Source organism: Rhinichthys klamathensis, unplaced genomic scaffold (genome assembly GCF_029890125.1).
Source record: "Rhinichthys klamathensis goyatoka isolate OS25496 unplaced genomic scaffold, OSU_Roscu_1.1 h1tg000619l_1, whole genome shotgun sequence".
NCBI lineage: Eukaryota > Metazoa > Chordata > Actinopteri > Cypriniformes > Leuciscidae > Rhinichthys > Rhinichthys klamathensis.
Window position 1 is genome coordinate 159,805 of NW_026607071.1, and position 21,450 is coordinate 181,254.

Here is a 21,450-nt window from a genome sequence, read left to right on the forward strand (position 1 = left end):
CCTTTTCCATGTCCACGTGGACACCCTCCGCAGAAACAATATGGCCCAAGAATTTGACTTCTGACTTTAGCAGGAAACACTTGCTCGGTTTAAGCTTAAGTCCATGTTCCTTTAGACGAGTGAATACTACGTCCAGTTTCTCACAGTGGCTATCAAAATCGCTAGAAAAGACCAGTACATCGTCCAGGTATATCAGTAACACGTCAAAAGCCAGATCGCCTAGGACTACCTCCATTAGCCTCTGAAATGAGGCAGGGGCATTGCAAAGACCAAACGGCATTCTCGTCCACTGGTATAGGCCAAACGGGGTGGTAACAGCCGTTTTCTCCTGATCGTCTTCATGGACAGCCACCTGAAAATAGCCTGCTGTCAAATCTAGCGATGAGAAGAGCTTAGCCTTTCCAAGGGCATCCAAGGACTCCTCAACCCTCGGGAGCGGGTAGGCGTCCTTCAACGTGACACTGTTCAGCTTACGGTAATCGCAACAGAACCGTACAGATTGGTCTGGCTTAATGACAATAACTGCAGGGGAGGCCCACGGGCTGGAGCTTTCTTTGAGTACCCCCTGTGCGACCAAGTCCTGCACGTGTTTCTTAAACTCTTGAAATATGTGGGGAGGTATACGCCGGTGCCTTTGCTTAATCGGCCTTGCATCTCCAGTCTGAATACGGTGAGTCACCGTGGTGGTGTACCCAAAATCGCTTTTATGCTCTGAGAACACATCCCGGTGTTTCTTGAGAAGATTGTCCAGCTTTTGCACCTGAGGTGGCGTCAGACCCTCGAGATTTGCGTGTACCGGAACAGACAGCGGTCCATCTGCCTCTACTGACTCCACCTCTCCACGGCTGACCTTCCTCACGTACACTTCTCCATTCACCTCCTCCACGGACACTACTTCCCTTGGTACGATAACATCGGGTTTACTCAACTCTGCCACTCTGCATCTTGGGAACAATGTGATGGTCTTCTCACTTGAGTTGAGTATGCGCACTGGGACCTTCCCCTCAGTAGCCTGGGCCAGAACATTTGTCACCAGTAGACCACGAGGGAGACTGGCACTGGCAGACGCCTCCACCAGCACTTTGCATGTTGCTCTGGGTGGTATCCTACAGCGACCTACGATCACCTTTTCACTGAACGGGGGAATGGTGACAGCCTGCTTTCCTGCGACTTTTACGAACCCTATCCGTCCATTTGGGCCCACACACCGTTCCTCCTCTTCCATGGTGGCCAGTATACGGCGTAGGCTGGCATGGCCTGGCTGTGGAGTACCTCGGTCCAGCTTCTTAACACCCTTGAAATCCGTCAGGAAGCCCTTGAGCTCTCCGATTACGTTCATTCCCAGAATGCCGGGGGGTTTTTCCCTTTCCTTCTTGCCGCTGCAACTATCCTTCAGCACAAAAACACACCGACCCTTCAACAGCCTGCCCATACACTCAATATCCGCCTCCAGACACCCGACCACTGGAATTTCAAGGCCATTAGCTGCTGTTAGACGAACCCATTTAGCTGGTGACAGACAGCACTCGGTCCCCTGGAAATGTTCCCTGAAATAACTCTCTGGAATGGTAGTGACCTCGGAACCAGTGTCTAAAAGGCAGCTGGTCTTTACACCATCTATCCAAACATCAATTGTGAAGCACTCTCCAAATGCACCACTAGAAGTTGCTGAGTCCCTCTCGCTGGTCTGGGTAACAGCTTTAATGCCAGCTGAAACCCAACCACTAGGGCTTTGTGTGTCATTTTCGGCTTGACTCTCTGTTGTAGCAACGGCTGCCATCCTTGCTCTATGCTCGGCCGGTTTACTCTGCCGACACGTGCGGCTCGTATGACCAGGTTTATTGCAGGAATAGCAAATGAGTCGCCCTTCGTCATCTCTTAGAGGTGGTCTAGCAGGTCTAGTGGGCATTGCAGCCTGCTCCCTTCCATGAACTGCTTTGTAGAGTTCCTCCTGGCGGGCAGCAAGGTTTTGGATAGCTTCGTATAGTGATGTCAGGGTCAGTGGAGAAGAGGCTTCTTCAGCAGCTGCTGCATTAACTGCTCCTCGCACTGGGCCTCTGGCTGCTGTAGGGGCCTCTTCTTCTTCTTCCGACCACGTGATGGCAGCTTGCATCAGGTCAAAGAAGGACAGCGTTGGTTGCGCTTTCTCCTGTCTCTTCGTTTCACGCCGTAAGAAGTCATCTCTTAACCCAAGTACAAATTGTTCTTTCAGCATTTTGTCTGGATCTTGAACTCGCTTCGGGTCTCGCCGTTTCAGCTTACGCAGTTTCTCCTGAAGATCATAAGCGTAGGCACGTATCTTTTCCCCTGGGCCTTGCTTCCTGTCATAAAACTCTCTAAGGCGAGCACCAACAGGGACCTTGTCGCCATATGTTTTCTCCAGAACTTCAAAGACCTTTGTGATATCAGTATTTTCTTCACTTAACAGAAACTTAACTGTCAGTTTTGCCTCACCCTTGAGGTGCTGCCTGAGCAACTCGATTTTATCTTCTTCTGGAACCCTGGCTATCTTGAAACTAGATTTCATGGATGCTATCCACTCCTCAACGCATGGTTCACCTTGGGCTGGGCTACCGGTGAAATCGGAACATTTTCTCTCTCTTGGAATATACAAAGACGCGGAGGTCTTGGCCTGCTGTTCGATTACAGTCTTAGCCATCAACAGAGCCTCCCTCTGATCTTGTCTGGCCTGATCAAGAAGTGCCGCTTGTTCCCCCGGCCTAGCTGTCTGAGCTGTAACTGTTTCCTGGAGATCCTTAAATTGCTTCCTTAACTCTTCCATCTCAGCCATGGAGCATAAACTACAAAAAGTCGATCCTGTTCGTGACGCCAGTATGTAGCGGACGGGACCTACGTCCGCTTAGTAGGGGTAAACCACTCTTCCCTGAATGGCTGGAAATCAGAGGATCTAAGTCCCTAACCCCCAGGCCTATTAATCTCGTGGCTACTCTGCCCGCTCAGTAAAGCACAATAGCTTAGGCTTTAGGATTTGGACATGTCACGGTGGAGACCTAAAGTGCAGAATATCAGTATCCTAACTGTCAGTGTGTGTGACGTAACTGGTATTCCCCCTACCTACTATACTTTACAGACAGAGGATGAGACACCCCTACTTCAGGGAATATGGAAAAACTTCACAGTAAAAGCAATAGTATAAAAGTTGAGAAATTAGTGATTATTTATTATACTAAGTAACAGTATTCTAATACTGAGTAAAATAGTTACAAAGAGAAAAAAATAAAAATAAATATTTTTATAAATCAAATGTAAACCGTATAGTAATGGTTTCACTATCAACCTGTAACCATCATAAAATGTTTAAACCCCTGTATTAACAACCACTTCACCAGAGTGGCTCAACAACACTTTGAAAGTTTTACTTAACAAACATCAGCATGTAGGCTATCTAAATACACTGCAGATAAACCTCATATGCACATAACAGCAGTATATACTTGTGAATGTAATTCACACAACAGTAATTTTCAGGACAATGGTAAACTCAGAAACAGTTTCGTACCATACACTTAATAACACTCCATGACCAACCTCAGTTCAATGTTCCTTTTGGTTCGGATTGTCCACGTTACGTATGTGCCGACCGTACACCAATTAATAGAACATGTCCATCACGAGGGCGTTGCTATCGCGTGAGAATGGTGGAGTCATGTGTGGCAGGGTAGCCAATACTCATCAAACGCACCGTGTAACAATGGCGTGAGCGATGCAGGGAGAGGGAGAGAGCAGGAGAAACAAGTCACATACACGTCCCGGGCTGTAGCAGTGAACTGGCTGGTTGTCTTCCTTCCCTTGCGAGACCAGCTTCCAACGTTGGCGACGAGCTAGAATATCTAAATAATCAACACTTTGCACTACCTAGCGAGAACGTTTGCCTCGCACTATACGAACTATACTTGTTGATGATGTGACGACGGATGAATCTTCAGTACAGATGGCGTGGAGTCTTCCGCTCTTACACACGCCACTCAAACCGTAACTGTTCCGTAGCTCAGATCAAAACATGTAGCACACGCACTAACTAAGAGCTAAACTGTTATTTACTGAATTATCATACCGAAATCTCCGTCAGCATGAGACTTCTTCGGACGCCGCCATCCTCTCCCTTGTTTCACTTTCCTCTCGTCCCGCCCTCTCCTCTCATTGACCCGTGCACCCGCCTGCAAGTCATTGATTGGCCAAGTCTATATCCAAGTTCCTGTGTGCGATTGGTTGAGAATATTCTAGGGAATTTCTTCGTTATCGTAGGGGCTACATGTCAAAAAATATGTGCACATTCTGTGTGTACACCTACACATAGCATAGCAGTGGCAAAGTACACGGAGCACTTTGGGTTCACCGGCGTCAGAATGAACATCCAAATCTCAAACCTTTTATCCTGTTAAAGTTTACCATTCTAAATGTAAATGAAGTTGCTCTGTTATAACAGCTGTGATCTGTATGTTAATGAAGTTCTGACACCCCGTTGTCTGAGATGGTTCTCTGTGTCTCTCTCCCATTCTCACTAACCCATTTTCTCAGGATGTGATCATCCCAATGGTGAAGAAACAATATTTCTTGACTTCCTTCTCTATGATAATGAGCTCATTCTAACATGTACTTTGAAGTGGAATCTGAGTCGGGGCAAACTATAATTTCTTACAATGAGGGGTAGTAACCCCTAGTTGTAAGTTTCTTTCAATGAGGGGTATCATTTATTCCTGTAGGGGACAACAAGCCCTAAAGGAACAGTTTTGAAATACTTTAGTTAAGTGGCTTCAACAAGCAAAGAACATAAAGCTGATAATCCTCAGTCTTCAACAATCTGTCTTATTTACACATCAGGATAAAGGTTTAATCACTCTGCAACTGAAACTACAATAACCACATCTTGTTTTGGGCAACTTTTGAAAGCAACAATGATTTTGATACTATGGGAGTTAAAAGAGACAATATGCTCAAGGGAAAATAATAAGGCTATGTGACAGTTTTTTTAAGAAAGTACATAATTTAATTATAATAACAGTGTAGACCACATGATAAATGTGATAATGTATGTATAAAAAAAAAGGGAAATTAAATTATTTCAAGAGTTATGATGAATTATGGAGTAGTAGATAAATATTTTCAGAGACATTATAGTTGGTGCACTCATAATCTATGATATGTGTGGGTCACCAGGGATAAAATGAACCAATAATCAAGCAGTGAATGTATCCAGGTTAGACTATGATATGATTTTAAAAAATAACTACTTGTTTAAATTTTTGAGCAAATGTAGACAGACCGGTGTGGCTACTAACGGAAATTCAGAACAGGTTCTGGTTCCCCCACTTTTAAACACTATATTCCACTCACTATAGTCAAAACAGTCAAAGTTGAGGAGAGGATACTGATCGACTGTGCTAGGCAATGAGCTTCAACAAACCAGGTAAGTAACAAGCTGCTGATAATCAGGACAGGACAGATATGAATAATATGTAAGCCATATGGGCTTCAGACTGGGCTTTGTCGCATTTTGTGTGTTTTATAAAAATTGTTGACCTGGTGCCGTACCATTATTAATTATTATTTATACCTATAAGATCTGGCCATTTTTTATTTCCTCAATAAAAATGTGACATATTGACCTCCGAAATCGAAAAATGTCACATATCTTCAAAACGCTGTAGTGATATGGTATCATATGAGGTAGACTATATGGGACTTTGCATAAAAATAATGCAAGAGTGATTGTGTGACAGTATGTAGACAAAATGTATGTAACAAATGTATTTAAGAGTCTGTCATTGCAGTCAGTAAAACACGTGAAATTGCAAAAAGAGCTATTAATGACTTGAAATGTGTCTTTTAAAGTAAAATAAAAACATTAGTCAAAGTAATTTAGCTATACAACTTTTAGACACCGCACGTATAAATAATAAGGATAACAAAGTAGAAGTACAAAACAATCTGGAAACATCACATATTTGTATATTATCTCACAGTTCTGGGCTGGGTAACTCTGCAGTGGTAAACCTGGTGTGGCAATGCCTTTTCTACAGGGCTGAAGTTGCCACCCCGTGCCAAGTGGTGCTCACTGCACCCTGCAGAGCACGAGGTCCAGCTCCCCCTCTCTGATCGTCATGGGTGTAATCTTTTTTCTAGTCCAGGTAAGCTCCACATGTGTGGCTTTTCTGTTATTTCATCATAGGGGGTGTAACTTGAAGGGGCGTGGTTTAGCAGGTTCGGAATTCAGAAAAGACACAGGGGAATATACATGAAACATCATAAATTAGCATTATAGTCTATGAACTGCGATAGATACAGCGTCAAAAAGAAGAAGAGAAGGGGATAAAGTCAAAGGCAATCTAATGCCGCTGTCTTTATCACACTAATGCCTCTGTCTTTGCCTTAGTTTGCAAACTGATTGGGGATATAATAAAAGTGAATAAGAACAGTTCATCTTATCCCATAGTAGGCTATATAGATACTATAATTTAATGGCAGTTATTTTTACATTAAACTTTATGCAAACAGCTGTTCTGAGTTCTCCAGATGCCCCAGACAATATGATTTTGCAACAATCATGTTAGTTTTTTAGACGCATGCCTACTATCACTTTGTTTTTTTAATCAACGTTTTACTCTACAGTTGTTGTGCAGTTTTGGGGGGATATGTGTCATTTTTTTAATTTGTTTGCTGAAAGTAGTAATGATATTTATATATAGGTTTTTAGCAACATTTTAAAATTTCACATTAAAGAAGATCTACATTTCTCAGTTTCATTCATGGGGAAAACATGAAATGTGCCATAGTTTAGTGGAGGATTACTGCCATCATACAGACACTTTTGCTAATGCTCAAAGTATAGTGAATAGCACTATATAAGTGCAGAATGCTAGATGTAATGCTCTTTGTGTTTAAGCTGCAATGTGGCTCAGGGACTTTTTTTTTTGTTTGATAGTTTAACCATCATCAGCCTTTATATAAATATAATATAGGCTAAATAATATCATGAACACAATGACGGGGTGAAATGGGCTGTGATACATGGGGCAACAGGTAAAATCTTGCCTAGGGCAGCAAATTGGTCAGGGCCGGCTTTGAAAGAACTGCTTACATTGTTTTATACTGCAGTAGGCCTAGTTAACTGTGGTTAAGCCAGCTGCGATTTAAAAAAAGAGTTTGCACTTATTACTATGGATACTGTCAGGAATAGCACTCTCAATGCACTTTTCTTTGAGTTGTCCAGAAATTGAGATAATAAAAAAATGTCATTGTTTTGTACTTCTATGTTTTTGTCAAGTCTCCTTCATTTATAAAGCTCTTTTAACAGTATGTTGTTTCAAAGCAGCTTTACAGTTATAGTAGAAATTACCATAACAGATTGTTTAGGCTGTACAAAAGCATTAGGATAAAGTTATTGTCAAGCTAAAGTTAGTTTTGATTGATTCACTGATCATTAATAGGGGCCGACAACACGACACCGTTCTAACAGAAAAACTCTTAACATGCTCCGGCCGCCCATCCACACAAAACAGGGCCTGGTGTCTCGAGAACACACTCCCTGAAATAGGTTCTAAGGTGCAAATGATTATCCGTTATCTCTGCGCAAACCTCAAAAACGCAAACCCAAAAAACAACGACGCCGGCGCACACATGCGCATCAGGTGTTCAGTTTGAATATATATGTGTGCATGGGGTGTAATCCTCCTTCACAAATCAACTCTCAACAAACTACTTGTCTGGTCTTAAAAATGTATAATACAGAAATTTGTCGCGTCTGCGTAGCCACGCAAACCGGAATTATCCCGACAACGTCTTTATCTGTACAGGGGTAAAGGGAAGGAGGCCTTCACACAGGGAAGCGACTAGTTGACACTTCAGGACTGCGTTGTCGTCGTGTCCAGGCGCTGGTCCTTCATCAGATCTGGATACGGCCTGGATCCGGCGGACTGCAGTAAACCTTGGAATAAACAGAGAGACTAATATTAGCATAGACGCCATCCTTCTTATGATGTACCAAGTAGGCTACATCAGGATTTATGGGAAGTGATCCCGGTTCTGGCTGACCTATATGCAGCCTAACATTGAATTATAGAAGTCTATAATGTGGTGTATGCTACCAAAGAGATGTGTTTTTAGTAGATTTAAACTGACTTCAAACTGCCGTGTGAAGTTTGTTTATGATGGATGGATGCACTTTTTTGAGCTCCAACCTGTTGATTGCAATCTACTGCCATAAAACTTGGAAGAGCCAGGACATTTATTAATAACTGATTGTATTCGTCTGAAAGAAGAAAGTCATACAGCTAAGATTGCTTGAGGGTGAGTAAATCATGGGCTATAATTTTCATAAGTGAACTACTCTTTTAAGCATAAACCGGTCAGGTAGTTTTCTTACTTTACTGCATATAACGCATTAACCTGCTTTCTGTTGGCTTATTGAAGTGCAATGTGTGAAATGTGACAGTAACGCATTAGTTCAGATTTAAACACACCCAGAAAAAAAGAGAATTTTGCTGGAAAGGTAGGACACTGACATATCACAAACGCAGACTCTTATGACCCAGGACATGATACAAATGTCCTCTCATCTCATGCAGCAGAAGTAGGGGAGCGCGGGGCACAACCTAACGCGGGGTTAGATGTAACACGGACCGTTTACATAGTTAGTAAAGATCAAGCCGGTTGTGTTTCCGCTCTTTTTCTCTCGCTGCCAGAAGACGGTCTCCCGCGAATTTTTGGAAAGTTTTGATAAGATTTCATGAAGATACTGGACAAAGAGTGTTTTGACACCACGAAAGTAATTTTTTTCATCGTACGTTTTTTTCGGTTTCTGAGCTGGGTGTGTAAGTCACCAAATCTTACTTTATATTACCTTAATCACTGTCTTGTGGGCTAAAACATGGCACCGTTTTGAAACATGTCAGCAACTCTAGGCTTAAAATATGTTTTACACAGCGGGGTTAGTTGTAACACAGTGTTACAACCAGGGGCGTTGCTAGGGTCTTGATACATTGGGGGCTTAGCCCAGTCCCCACTCAAAAGTTGGATATTACCCCTCTAGGGGGGGGGGGGGGGGGGGTGCTGGGGGGGGGGTGCTCCCCCGTAAGAAAATCTTAAATATTCCATATTTTAAAGCATCAATCTGATGCATTTTGAGATGCATTTTTTGCCAACCTGGAGAGCTGGAGAAACTTAACTTCAGCCATGAGTCAAAAATATTATGGCCTCCGCAGTGGCGGCCTTAAGCATCTGGGGGCCCGTTTCAATAACTAATATGGGGCCCTACATAAAACATAAACATAATAGAGCAGAAAAAGCAAGGATTCCTGTTGGTTTGCATCAATGGTATACGTGCACTTTCAGCTTCATGAACAGGCAGCTCAACATAGAAATAATCCAACCTTATTTGATTAAAACTATATACAATTATATATCATGGAATAAGCCTCGCCCTTTCACGCAGGGTAACTTCACTTTTGGTAGACTGAATAAAGCTTTTCTTTTGTTGTCCGATATCTTTCGTTTTTCAGTTTCATTGCCTCTTAAAATTCTTTTTCTGCTCAAAATAACATTTTAACCTAACGGCAAAAAAGGCAAAGGTATAAATACATAAACTACCGATATTATTCAGATCGCTTAAGCCGTTCGCGGGAGTGGTAAACGGCGCCATGGTAACCGCGAGTTCTACCAATCAGAAGTCAGTGTTTTGCCAATAACAAGGTTGATTTCGTAGCTTGTGGCTTTTAAAGGAGCAGAAACTTTCATTTCACAACCTCGTAGCTCGTGGTCAATCTACCTTGAATGGTTTAGACATTATGGCTGAAAATCAATATCCTATACGGAGAAAATGAATGGGATTTTGCTGGTCTGTTGGGGCCCCCTTGGAGGGCGGGGCCCGTTTCAATTGAAACGGGTGAAACATAGGTAAGGCCGCCCCTGGGCCTCCGTAGCGTTAGCTAATAATTTTCCAGAGCTTTAGCTAGCTGGCTAACGTTGCGTTCTCTCCTGCTGTGTTCAACGACTCAATTCATCAAGCTAAGCATGTCAACAGAGCTCCTGGGTAACTTAGATATAGCCTACCAGAAAATATTAGGGATGTCCCGATATAATTTTTTCTGAACTGATCCAATCCGATACCAAAAATTCGGAGTATCAACCGATACCGGTCCAATACCAGCGCAGTATTTTTTTAATCAAGTAGAATTTCTATAACTCTGTGTGTTGAACTGATAATCACTCTTTTGTGTGTTAAACACAATCTACTTAATACAGACAACTTCATTATAAATAAAAACAACAAATAAAAAAAAAAGAATATGATCATAACCTATGACAAAAATTATATTATAAACTAGATTAGTGGATAACTCAGTAAAATTTAGTCTAGAAAAACAATAATTGTATAAAATCTGAACATTTAGTGAAAAACGTTCACGCCGCAAAATCTTCATATTTCCACAACAAGATCAACAGCGCCTCTAACACACGTTCACTGTTCAAGACATTCAATTCTCTCCTCTGTCCACCTCCACCACCACCCACCTCCTCTTTAACTGCTGATGATTTTGCTAACTTCTTCACTAACAAAACTACCACTATCAGCAGTCAGTTCTCAGCACAGGAACCCAGACTAACCTCTCCCACAGCCAATAACCTTCTCTCCTCCTTCACTCCACTAACCGAGGAAGAAGTATCTAAACTTCTCCTCTCCAGTCATCCTACCACCTGCCCTCTAGACCCCATCCCCTCACACCTTCTACAAGCCATCTCTCCCACACTTCTACCAGCTCTCACACACATTATCAACTCATCCCTCCACACTGGCATTTTCCCTACAGCATTTAAGCAGGCTCGGGTAACCCCTCTGCTTAAAACATCAACATTAAACACATCACTTCTAGAGAACTACAGGCCTGTCTCTCTCCTACCATTCATTGCGAAAACACTTGAACGAGTTGCTTTTAACCAAGTATCATCCTTCCTGTCTCTTAACAACCAGCTGGATGTCAACCAATCTGGCTTCAAGAAAGGACATTCAACTGAGACTGCATTGCTGTCAGTCACGGAAGCCCTGCGGATCGCAAAAGCTGCTTCCAAATCTTCAGTTCTCATTCTCCTGGACCTCTCTGCTGCCTTCGACACTGTGAATCATCAGATCCTCTTGTCCGCCCTCTCATCACTGGGCATCACTGGAACCTCCCTCAACTGGTTTGAGTCCTATCTCACAGGTAGGTCTTTCAAGGTCACATGGAGAGGTGAGGTATCCAAAGCACATCAACTGACCACAGGCGTTCCTCAGGGTTCAGTTCTCGGACCGCTCCTCTTCTCCATTTACACCACATCACTGGGACCCATCATACAGGCACATGGTTTCTCTTACCATTGCTATGCTGATGACACCCAGCTCTACCTCTCATTTCAACCAGATGATCCCACAGTAGCTGTACGGATCTCAAGATGTCTGGCGGACATCTCGGCATGGATGAAGGAACATCACCTGCAGCTCAACCTGGCAAAGACTGAGCTTCTCGTCCTCCCTGCCAATCCGTCTCTTCAGCACGACCTCACTATCCAGCTAGATTCTTCCTCAATCACCCCATCAAGGTCGGTCAGAAATCTTGGAGTAATCTTTGATGATCAGCTGACCTTCACAGACCACATTACAAAGACAGCTCGATCATGCAGGTTTGCTATGCACAACATCAGGAAGATCAGGCCTTTCCTAACTGAGCATGCAACACAACTTCTCGTCCAGGCCCTGGTCATTTCTAGGCTTGATTACTGCAATGCTCTTCTGGCTGGACTTCCATCATGTGCAACTAAACCTCTACAAATGATCCAGAATGCTGCAGCTCGTCTGGTCTTCAACGAGCCCAAAAGGGCCCACGTCACTCCTCTGTTCATCTCTCTGCACTGGCTACCACTCGCTGCTCGCATCAAGTTCAAGGCTTTGACGCTTGCTTACAGATTGACCACAGGTTCAGCTCCCTCCTACTTCCACTCACTACTACAAGTCTACATCCCTACCAGAAGCCTACGATCGGCCAATGAGCGACGGCTCGTGGTACCATCACAGCGGGGCACAAAATCACCCTCCAGAACATTCTCATTCACGGTTCCATGCTGGTGGAATGATCTCCCCACCCTCATCCGGAATGCAGAATCCCTGACAACATTCAAAAGACAACTGAAAACTCATCTCTTCCGGGAGCACTTAACTTAAAAAAAAAAAAAAAAATCCTTTCCTCTAAATCCTCGCTTGCCTGCCTTATGCTACTCCGAGCTATGTCTGAACTTTGTATTTTGAGCACTTCTTGCGTTGCTTTTGCCTCTTCACGATGACTCGCTTGGTTTAGTCCTCAGTTGTAAGTCGCTTTGGATAAAAGCGTCTGCTAAATGACTAAATGTAAAATGTAAATGTAAAAAAACATTATTTAGTGGGGAACAAAGAGACAATAAGTGTAGCACTAAACCAGGTAAAACGTTACACATTGCTCTTTGTATAGTTGTAAAATACATTCATGAAAAACAAGATAAAAATCAGAAAGATAAATTATTATATATAGTCTACTATAAAATTAAGACATTTTTAAATGTATAGCAGATCTGTTTAATGAGGCAGCAACATATGATAGATAGGACAGAACAGAAGAAAAAAAGCTATTAATAATCTTTCATTGCGCAAAAGTATTATGATATAATTATGAAAAGCTCATGTGCGGCACACAGCGCTTATGCGCATCTCGAGCGCAGAATGGTGCGCTTGAAGCAACAGAGTCACAGCGCGCAGAAAAGTTCAAAGCAGAAAGGAAAGGCATATCGATGCATAGTGTATTAATACAGTAACAGTATCTATCTATGCAATAGTTTATTGAGCCTTTTCTTTTAACAGTTTTAAATTTCAGTTAATGTGCGCGTGAAGAACAATTATAGTGCTCTCCAGTGTTGTGATCTAACAGACACACGGTAGAAACGAATATTAAGGTAGCCTACAGCAATACAGTCCAGCAAGATAGTCATTTTATGCGAAACCATATAGCTTTATCTACCGTCCGATAAAGTATAATAATAGTAACATTGAATCATCTTGGAGAGAGTTTCATCGTTGACTGTCGTAACCAAACGCAACGAGCTGTTTGATGCTGAATGGAGAATGACTGACAGCCGCAGCGGAGGGAAACGTTTACGTGATCTTGAATTTAACGACTTAAATTTGTATTTCTATCTCACATTATACTATAGTCTTCATATAGTATATAGTATACCTTCCCCCTCTAATGTCCATAATAGCTACCACCAGAAGCCACAAACAACAGTGACAGTCAAGCCCTAAAGCTGTAAGTTAAATGATGGCTCTTTCAGGCTCTCTGTCTCCTCTGGTGCGCACTCTAAATGCAAGCGTGCTATAACTATAGTAACCATAGTAACTTTGATCTGCTTGAACACATTTTAATCGTCTTTAATACATGATTCCGAAGGATAGATTAAAAGACCCGGTCATTTATATATATATATATATATATATAAAAAAAAAAAAAAAAAAAAAAAAAAAATATCAATAATTTTTTTTTTTTTTTTGAGATCCGGGGCTAAAAAAAAAACATCCGGGGCTGAAGCCCCGAATGCCCATGTCTAACGACGCGCCTGGTTACAACTAAGCCGCCAAGTGTACAATGATAATCAAATGAAAACAGGGAGCCACACAAGTTTTCAGGTTTGAGGTATTTATATATTGATTTTGCCACATTAAACTTTGTTGGGCTTTCACAAACAATGTTGGAATTAAATTTTTTAAATTGTGTTTACTATGCATTGATCACTTGTTTATTTATTAAAAAATATAGCCTGTTTTTCATGCAATACACCCTTTAAATTTGATTTTAAGCTAGTTTTTATTATTATTATTACTGTTATTATTATTAATAATAATAATTTAGCATGCAACTGCCACACACAAATATAATTAAATTTCAATTACAATATTTGATGATTTTATTTATTTATTTATTGCAAAACTGTGCAGCCCTTTCCTATATCTCTATCCATGATATTGATCCATAATAGAAGGATGATTGGATGAGGGATGGATCATGGATGTATGGATATATATCTATACAGATGCACAAACAATATCAAACTATACATATAAAATAGTACTGAATTATGTGTTACACACAAGTGTTACAACTAACCCCTCTATCTGTTATTAACCCCGCATATGGGGTAAGTTGTAACGTTTGCACTTCTGTCACTTTCAGTGCAACTGCACGAAAACGGTAGGTCCTAGAAAAAAACTTTAAGTGTTCATTTGTAGCAGAGATGTGTATGTTGCTTGTGTAAAAAAATATGAATCTAACTTAATTCTTTTTTAAATAATAAACTGAGCCAAAACCAAAATGTGTTAGGTTGTGCCCCGCTCTCCCCTAGTTCAGTCAAAACGCTGCATCTGTAACTGCATGAGAGAATAATAGTAGCCTACGAGCTGTACATTTCCCGCTGACATGTTGCAAGCTTTATTTAACCTCATAACCGACATAACAAATGAAATACTCGGTATAGGCTGTATACCTAAGATTGCTTGTAGTTTTATATTCAATCGGAAACTAAGGCAGACCTTATAAGGTTCTTCCTCCATGCCTTTCTTGCGGCTTGCCAGTGTTGTGCTTGTGCACCGGCTTCAGTTCACTTCGACTCCTGTGAAAACCAAGTTCAGGCTGAGAAATATCTGGCTTTCACTATGTTTGGCAGGATATTTGTTCTGTGTCGATACTTGTTGATTGTAAAAGGTAAGAATATTGTTTTTCCCATATCCATGAACTGGATATTGACTGATTTGCTTAGGCTAGCCTACTAAAGGTTGGGTCTCTGTACGCATAAAACGTGACTGTTTTGATTGAACTAAGATGTTGGAGTTTAAGACCTGAATGTTACACTGATTGGTCTAAACTTAGAGTGCTTGATGGATTCGTCATAAATCTGATAGGATTTTGTTTGTTTTATTGTCATTCATGAAACTGTGTGAGTGTGAGTGAAGTATTGCGCAATTGTGTTTGAGCACGTCGCTGACTTGATTTTACCTAAACTAACCGATCCCGTAGAAATTACAGAAAAGGGGCATTTATTAACAAACACACACGCACACGCACACACACACACACACACACACACACACGCACAGCACAGTACAGCACATATGATAAAGACAGGTTTACCACATGGCCACCAGGTGACACCCACTGTCCATTTTAATTTTCTTTGGCGAATGAACTCATAAATTAATACATTTCTATAGTCACAGTATCACTTCTATCAGTGGTCAAATATGGAACCTGGAACGTTAGATATTTCCAATTATATGTTTTTTGTCAAGATTAAAATAGGATTTGGTTGAAAAAGGGAAAAAGGTGCAACAAATTGCAACAAACTGGAAGGATTTAAAGTGCAGTTGTCATGGTAACATAGTCTCATTGGAAAATTCAGATAATTAATTTTAAGATGTCAGACTTTTAAATGTTACCTAGTTTATGATGATTAGCCTACTTAAATTAAAAATTAGAAAACATGCCAATAAATGTGTAAACATGACAGTTAATAGTGAGGCAGTCTCCAGTTAAGGTACAGAAGCTATTGGACTAGCCTTGGTGAATAGTTTCTGTTCATAACAAAACTAATAATTAATTAAAATGTTGTTGTTTTTTGTTCTGTTTTGTTTTCTTTACAGACATAACTCAGTTATGAGTCTAACATAGTTAACTATAACAGTTTACTTCATTTGATGGCACTCTGTAACCAACTTTGTTTTCGGATTTAAAAACAAAAGGCTTTACCCATAAGTTGCAGAAATCCAATCTGAATTGAACTCATGATTCGGTGCTTGTCATTTTTGACAAGCAAAGCTTTGACTAAATACTGCATGGCCACCAGATGTGTATGTGTCATATGCAGCTAGTGGCACTGGACATAAAACTTCCACTTCTGGATATAAAATAAATACATAAATAAACAAATAATGAATGCGAAAAATAAGCCAATCATTTGTTTGACCAGAGATCTTACGGCATTAGACGCTATGCTGCTGTGTCCCAATACAGATTCTAGAGCGGGTTTTTTTAGGCGGATTCAGCGCAACTCCAAAAAGGAGGACAAATTAGTGTCCGGCTTGAGGCTGCGCCGGACGGGGCTTAAAATCCGGACTGTCCGGCTAAAATCTGTACGTATGCCCACCCTATATGCAGCTCAAATTATTTAACATCATATTCAAACAACTTCATACATTTAAAAGTCATTAAGGGACTGATGGTGACCTTTCTGCTCCCAGTTTATGTCCAACACTATTGGATCTGAAGTGGTCAACTAATAGAACAACAGTAGCCACGCCCACCACAGCAGAGACGACCAATCGGATCACAGCTTCAGTATAACCACAACACTGTTCAGAGTCTGAGGGAAGAAAAAAAAACAAGACTGAACTTTCCATTGCAACAAGCTTTTACTCTCTGGCTTTCTTAACCACAGATTAGCTCAGTAATTTAATAGTAACATCACTGCTGTCATACCTGGATATGGTTGACAGAGTTCACCGATGTCCAGATGTGTGGTCTGGTGTGTGATGGTATTGTTGATCACACAGCTGTAAGTGTTTTTATCCTGATATTCCACCTCCAGAGGTAGAGAGAGACTGATGCTGAGATCAGACGCACTGATGCTGGACAATACACCGATTCCTTTGTACCAGGAGAGAGTCACATCACTCACATTCAACACTGAACACACCAGTGAACATCTGGACTCTGATGATGAATATTTTGAAGAGTTTCTGGTGATGTTGGGAATAGGCAGATGAGCTAGAAAACAACACAGAAGAAACATAGTTCACAGAAGTGTTTTGTAAAATACAGATTGAATTGTGTTCTCAAAGTTGCTGTCCTACAGATAAGACTTATTTATAGGGTAAAGCTACATGTCCTCAGCTTTTTTGCAGCACAATTAGATAATTGATATCCTCTTTATGATGGTGAACTCATCTCTTTCTGGGTCACGGGCTGAAGGATGGTAATTTAGGAAACAATAAGCACCCCTAGAGAATATTAGAGACTACTTTTTAGCACTCTCACCTGCACCTCAGCCCCTAATGCTCCCTATATGAAGATCAAATGGCTTATTATATAATGCAGTTTACTCAAAGAAGTCGGCACTGTTTGCACTCTTTGTGTAATTACACCTTTGGAAAGCTCTCAGTAAATGAAATTTCATTGAAAAGAGATGTTTGTGTTTATTCTCTTGACCATAGCAGAGGTAGTTTATTAAATGAAAGAATATGTGTTTTATAACTAACCAGGTATGCAGTGTAGGCCAATGTACTTCTGGGATTTAAAGGAATTGATTTAGGTGTCTGAATTGTCGTGGTGTAATTATTTTATTGAGCTGTGCAAATTGAGGTCAGCACAGATTTTTTGGGTGTGTTACCGGATTTCAGACTTAAGGCCGTTGCACACTGAGTCCGAAATTTTCGTATGCGTTTTTTCATATTCGGTGGCTCTGAATTGTCAAAACACCATTCAACACCATTCAAACTGCTTGCTACAGATGCGAAAAACGCAGAAAATCGAACCCGATCCAATTTTTTTTATGACGGACGAAAGTTTCAGAGGCAAGCGTGATTGACATAACGTGAGGTCGTATTTATTTTTTAACGTGCGAAAATTTCGGACGCGAATTTGCCGAGACGAGAAAGTGTGCAAGGGCCTTTAGACAGTTAGTTAGTTCCAATACTCATATTTGAGTGGCAGTGGGACTTTTCCCCCTTTAGTTTTTTTTTCACTTTGTATCTGCTTGTTCCAGTAGGTCATAAGTGCACTGTAGTTATTGGCGGGCAATTTTCAGGCAACAACGTTCTGCCAGTGGGTTTGACAAGTGACTTTATGAATGAGTCATTCACTCAAACATATCCACCATTTTCTTGAATGCTGAAGTCTCACCTGACTCATTGTGACTCACTTCACAAACTGAGATGACCCATTTCCACAGTTATCAACACCTAGTGAAGTTTGTTTTGATTTCTCTCTTTTAATATTTTAATATACACTTATAGCGTAATAGTTATTAGGCTACTGTGGCAGGAAAAATAAAATAAAAAATAAAATAAAACTGCTGCAAGGGCATTTATATTACAATGGCTGAGGGAGAGATGGCAATTTTTTCTAGCCTAAAAATCCTTGAATAAAATAAATCTTTTTTTTTTTGGAGAACTCTCTTAATTCACATTGTTTTTTTTTTCGTTTTCAGAATGATTTGAGAATTTTAGTGTTAAAATATCCTGTTTAGCTGCTTACATTAATGTCTCGGACAATGTCTGAATGAATGTGCTGATCTATCAATTGTTTCCATAGTTACAGTGACTAAAGTAATATCAAAGATGGCAACAAAGTTTTAGGGTAGGGACACACCCAACCGATGCCGAAGAACTAGCACTGATGAAAGCCTATTGTGTTGTCGCCTCGCGTCTCCTGTGCCGGGGCAAAAAAGCTGCACTTGAACACGCCAAGAGAACACGCATGCTAGACTGTCAGCTAGCATGCGTGTTCTGTGCATGTGTGTTAAGGAGATAACTGTCTATTTCTGCAGATATATTTATATTTGACATTTAAAAAGGGAAACCTACACTGCAGGCTGTAGATACACACACTGTAAATAAAGCAGCGCGTACTAGAGTAAAAAAGTACCGACTTCGATACCAGTCGGTAAGGAATTTTTAAAAATGTGACACTTTGTCAGCTGTTGATCGTAAACCCCTCTGATCGCCCATTGTACTCATGTGCTCATCAAAAATATCTGTGATTGGCTACAATGATCCTCGCGCGAATTTCTCCATTACTGTACGACATACTGTGGCAGTGTGAACAGGGCTTTAGCCTAATTTTTCAATTTTCGCCCAGGAACAGTCGTGTAAGATGACGTAAATTAGAACAGCCTTCTATCTGTACCATTTCCACTTCTTTGCTCTCTGTTTTACTATTATTCTCGTAGACTGACTCGTTCGCTAAACTGAACAGCCAACCAGCGTTCTATCTCTCACCAATGGCCCGACGCTGATTCTACATGCCGGATCTGCCTAAATAACCCTGACAGAGTCTGACTAGAGCCAACGGTGCAGAACACACCAAAAAAACTAAGCCGGCCAACGCTCAAAAACCGCCTGACATTGCTCGGCGGTCGATCGTCTGCTTGGTGTGTCACAGGTTTTCGAAATAAAACACTGAAACTCCTATGAGACCTCACCACTGATGATGTTAGATTAATGTACTCACCATAAACAGTAACTCTGAACCTCTTGTCTGAAGTCCCTCCATTACTGATGAAGGTTACTCTGTAAAGTCCAGAGTGTTTTATTCTGATGTTTTTGATGGTAAGAGACCCACTTTGGTTATTCATCTCCAGTCTGTCTTTGAATATCTCATTACTGTCATATGTTGGGATGTTCTGCTTGTAGATTTCAGCAATACGAGAGTTTTCATGTCCAAACCTCCAGAGTATCTGGTCATCTCTCTCTATTGCAGAAACACTGATGTGTAGAGTGACAGAATCTCCCTCCATCACTGATATTGTATTGTCTGCATCTGAACTCGCCCCAAACACATCTGAAACATTATACAGATACTGTGCGTAACATTCATACACAAATAGAATAACTTAAACAAGCGTAGCTTTGGAGAACTGCAAGCTTAAAAAAAGCAGTTTCTGTTTAAAAAGACCCTCAAGAATCCAACAGGAAATGCTTTCACTCTTCTTATAAATATCATTACAATGATCATATCTTTACACCACAGGTTTATCAAAGCTCAACAAGGACAGGAGATCACACGCATAATAGTACAAGATAAAAAAAAAAAAAATGCAAAGACAACATTTTTCGATTTACATCATCATCAGTGTAGTGTACACTATGGCTTAGACATTTTGCAATAATCAGCGCACCAAATACTAGATCGCACAAAAAGGATTTAGATTTTCTGTTAATCAACTTCATCAATAAAAACAAAATGCATTTAATAGTTAGAAGTAATAGTAAGTAATAGTATAATGATAGTATGATAGTAAAATCTCACCCTGTGCAGAGATCAAAAACAAGATGAATCTCCACATGCACATTTTTGTAGAACTGTTGAGTTTCTGTAGAGTTTGGTGGCTCTCAGTCAATGAAAGCAACAGTTCTTCACTTCTGCAAGGTTGTTTCTGAAATCACGTGAGATCAGACTCAGACCACAGTGGGTGTTATACTTCTGCAACCTCTAACACACTAATACTCAAAGGAAGTTTATTCCTTTGAGCACATTTCAAAAACAACAAGGATTTAAAAAACGAGGAAACAAAACTTTTATGTTTTTGACAAAGATAAAAAATCCTTCTATAGTTGTAATGTTGATTTTATACAAATATTTTAAATCAACAATATATGCTGTTGTTTATATTTTAATATGCTTTAAATTTTAATTTTAGCATGACTATATTTTAAATGAAATAAACTCTGTTCTGTAATTTTTTGCACTTGTTTATTAGGCTCTAAATAAAAGTGTTCATTGAGCGTTAGAGAGGAAACAGCGTCACCCACCTCTGTGGTTAAAGAGTTCTCGTCTGCCTTTTGCCACAGACAACAGGCACATTTTCCATCAGTTTTCTTAGCTCTCTCACAGTCACAACAATGAAATATGATTGTCTCATAATTCATTTAGATTAAATATATTTACATCTGGCTTTGTTTAGATTTTTTAAAACCCTTTTTCCATGCAAATGCACATTTATAACTGATAATGCTGAAGGGTGCAGTAGTACACAGAATAACAGTATTTTAATGTTCTCTAATAGTTTGCATGTTACTGGAGAGAGACTTTGATGTTTAAATATTAATGACCATGTTCAGACATACCATCAGGCCCAAACAAAAAGGTATTTGCCCTATTTGTCTGTAGGTTGTCACCACTTCCTCCTGATTGCTAGTTCATTGATGTGTGGGTGTGTTGAGCTCAGTGTCACTGAATATGACCCTGATTGCTAGTTCATTGATGTGTGGGTGTGTTGAGCTCAGTGTCACTGAATATGACCTTCATTGTATATCATTTGGTGTTTTGTTTTCTTACTTACTTTTTAACAACATGCAGTAAAACATTTAGATTCAAAGCTATATGGTGATTAAACCAGAGACGTCCCCTCAATGAATAGTTTGATATGAAGATTAATAGCAGGTGTATAAATGGCAATCTGTTGTGTTCTTATGGATTACTTTTTTTCTTTTAGCTTCAGATAATGTGGCCATATGATGTTTTATGAACAAAGTTCGAGAGCAGCACGTTCAGATAATTAACCCGATTAACATAAGAGGTAGCAGATTTACCTCTGTTCGTTGACAGTTTATCAGCACCGTCTCCTCACTTCTAACTATTCTCATATCAATCAGAGTTCGCTCCC

General features: G+C 40.5%; 1 protein-coding gene across 1 annotated transcript; it reads right to left on the reverse strand.

The window, feature by feature from the left end:
• Positions 1-16,242: 16,242 nt before the first annotated feature.
• LOC130076022 (uncharacterized) lies at positions 16,243-20,135 on the reverse strand. The gene is made up of 4 exons (XM_056240908.1): positions 20,094-20,135; positions 19,296-19,625; positions 16,545-16,832; positions 16,243-16,428 (listed from the first exon to the last, which is right to left on the reverse strand). The coding sequence occupies exons 1-4, from the start codon at positions 20,128-20,130 to the stop codon at positions 16,274-16,276; spliced, it is 810 nt and encodes a 269-aa protein (XP_056096883.1). The 5' UTR covers positions 20,131-20,135; the 3' UTR covers positions 16,243-16,273.
• Between the last annotated feature and the right edge of the window lie 1,315 nt (positions 20,136-21,450).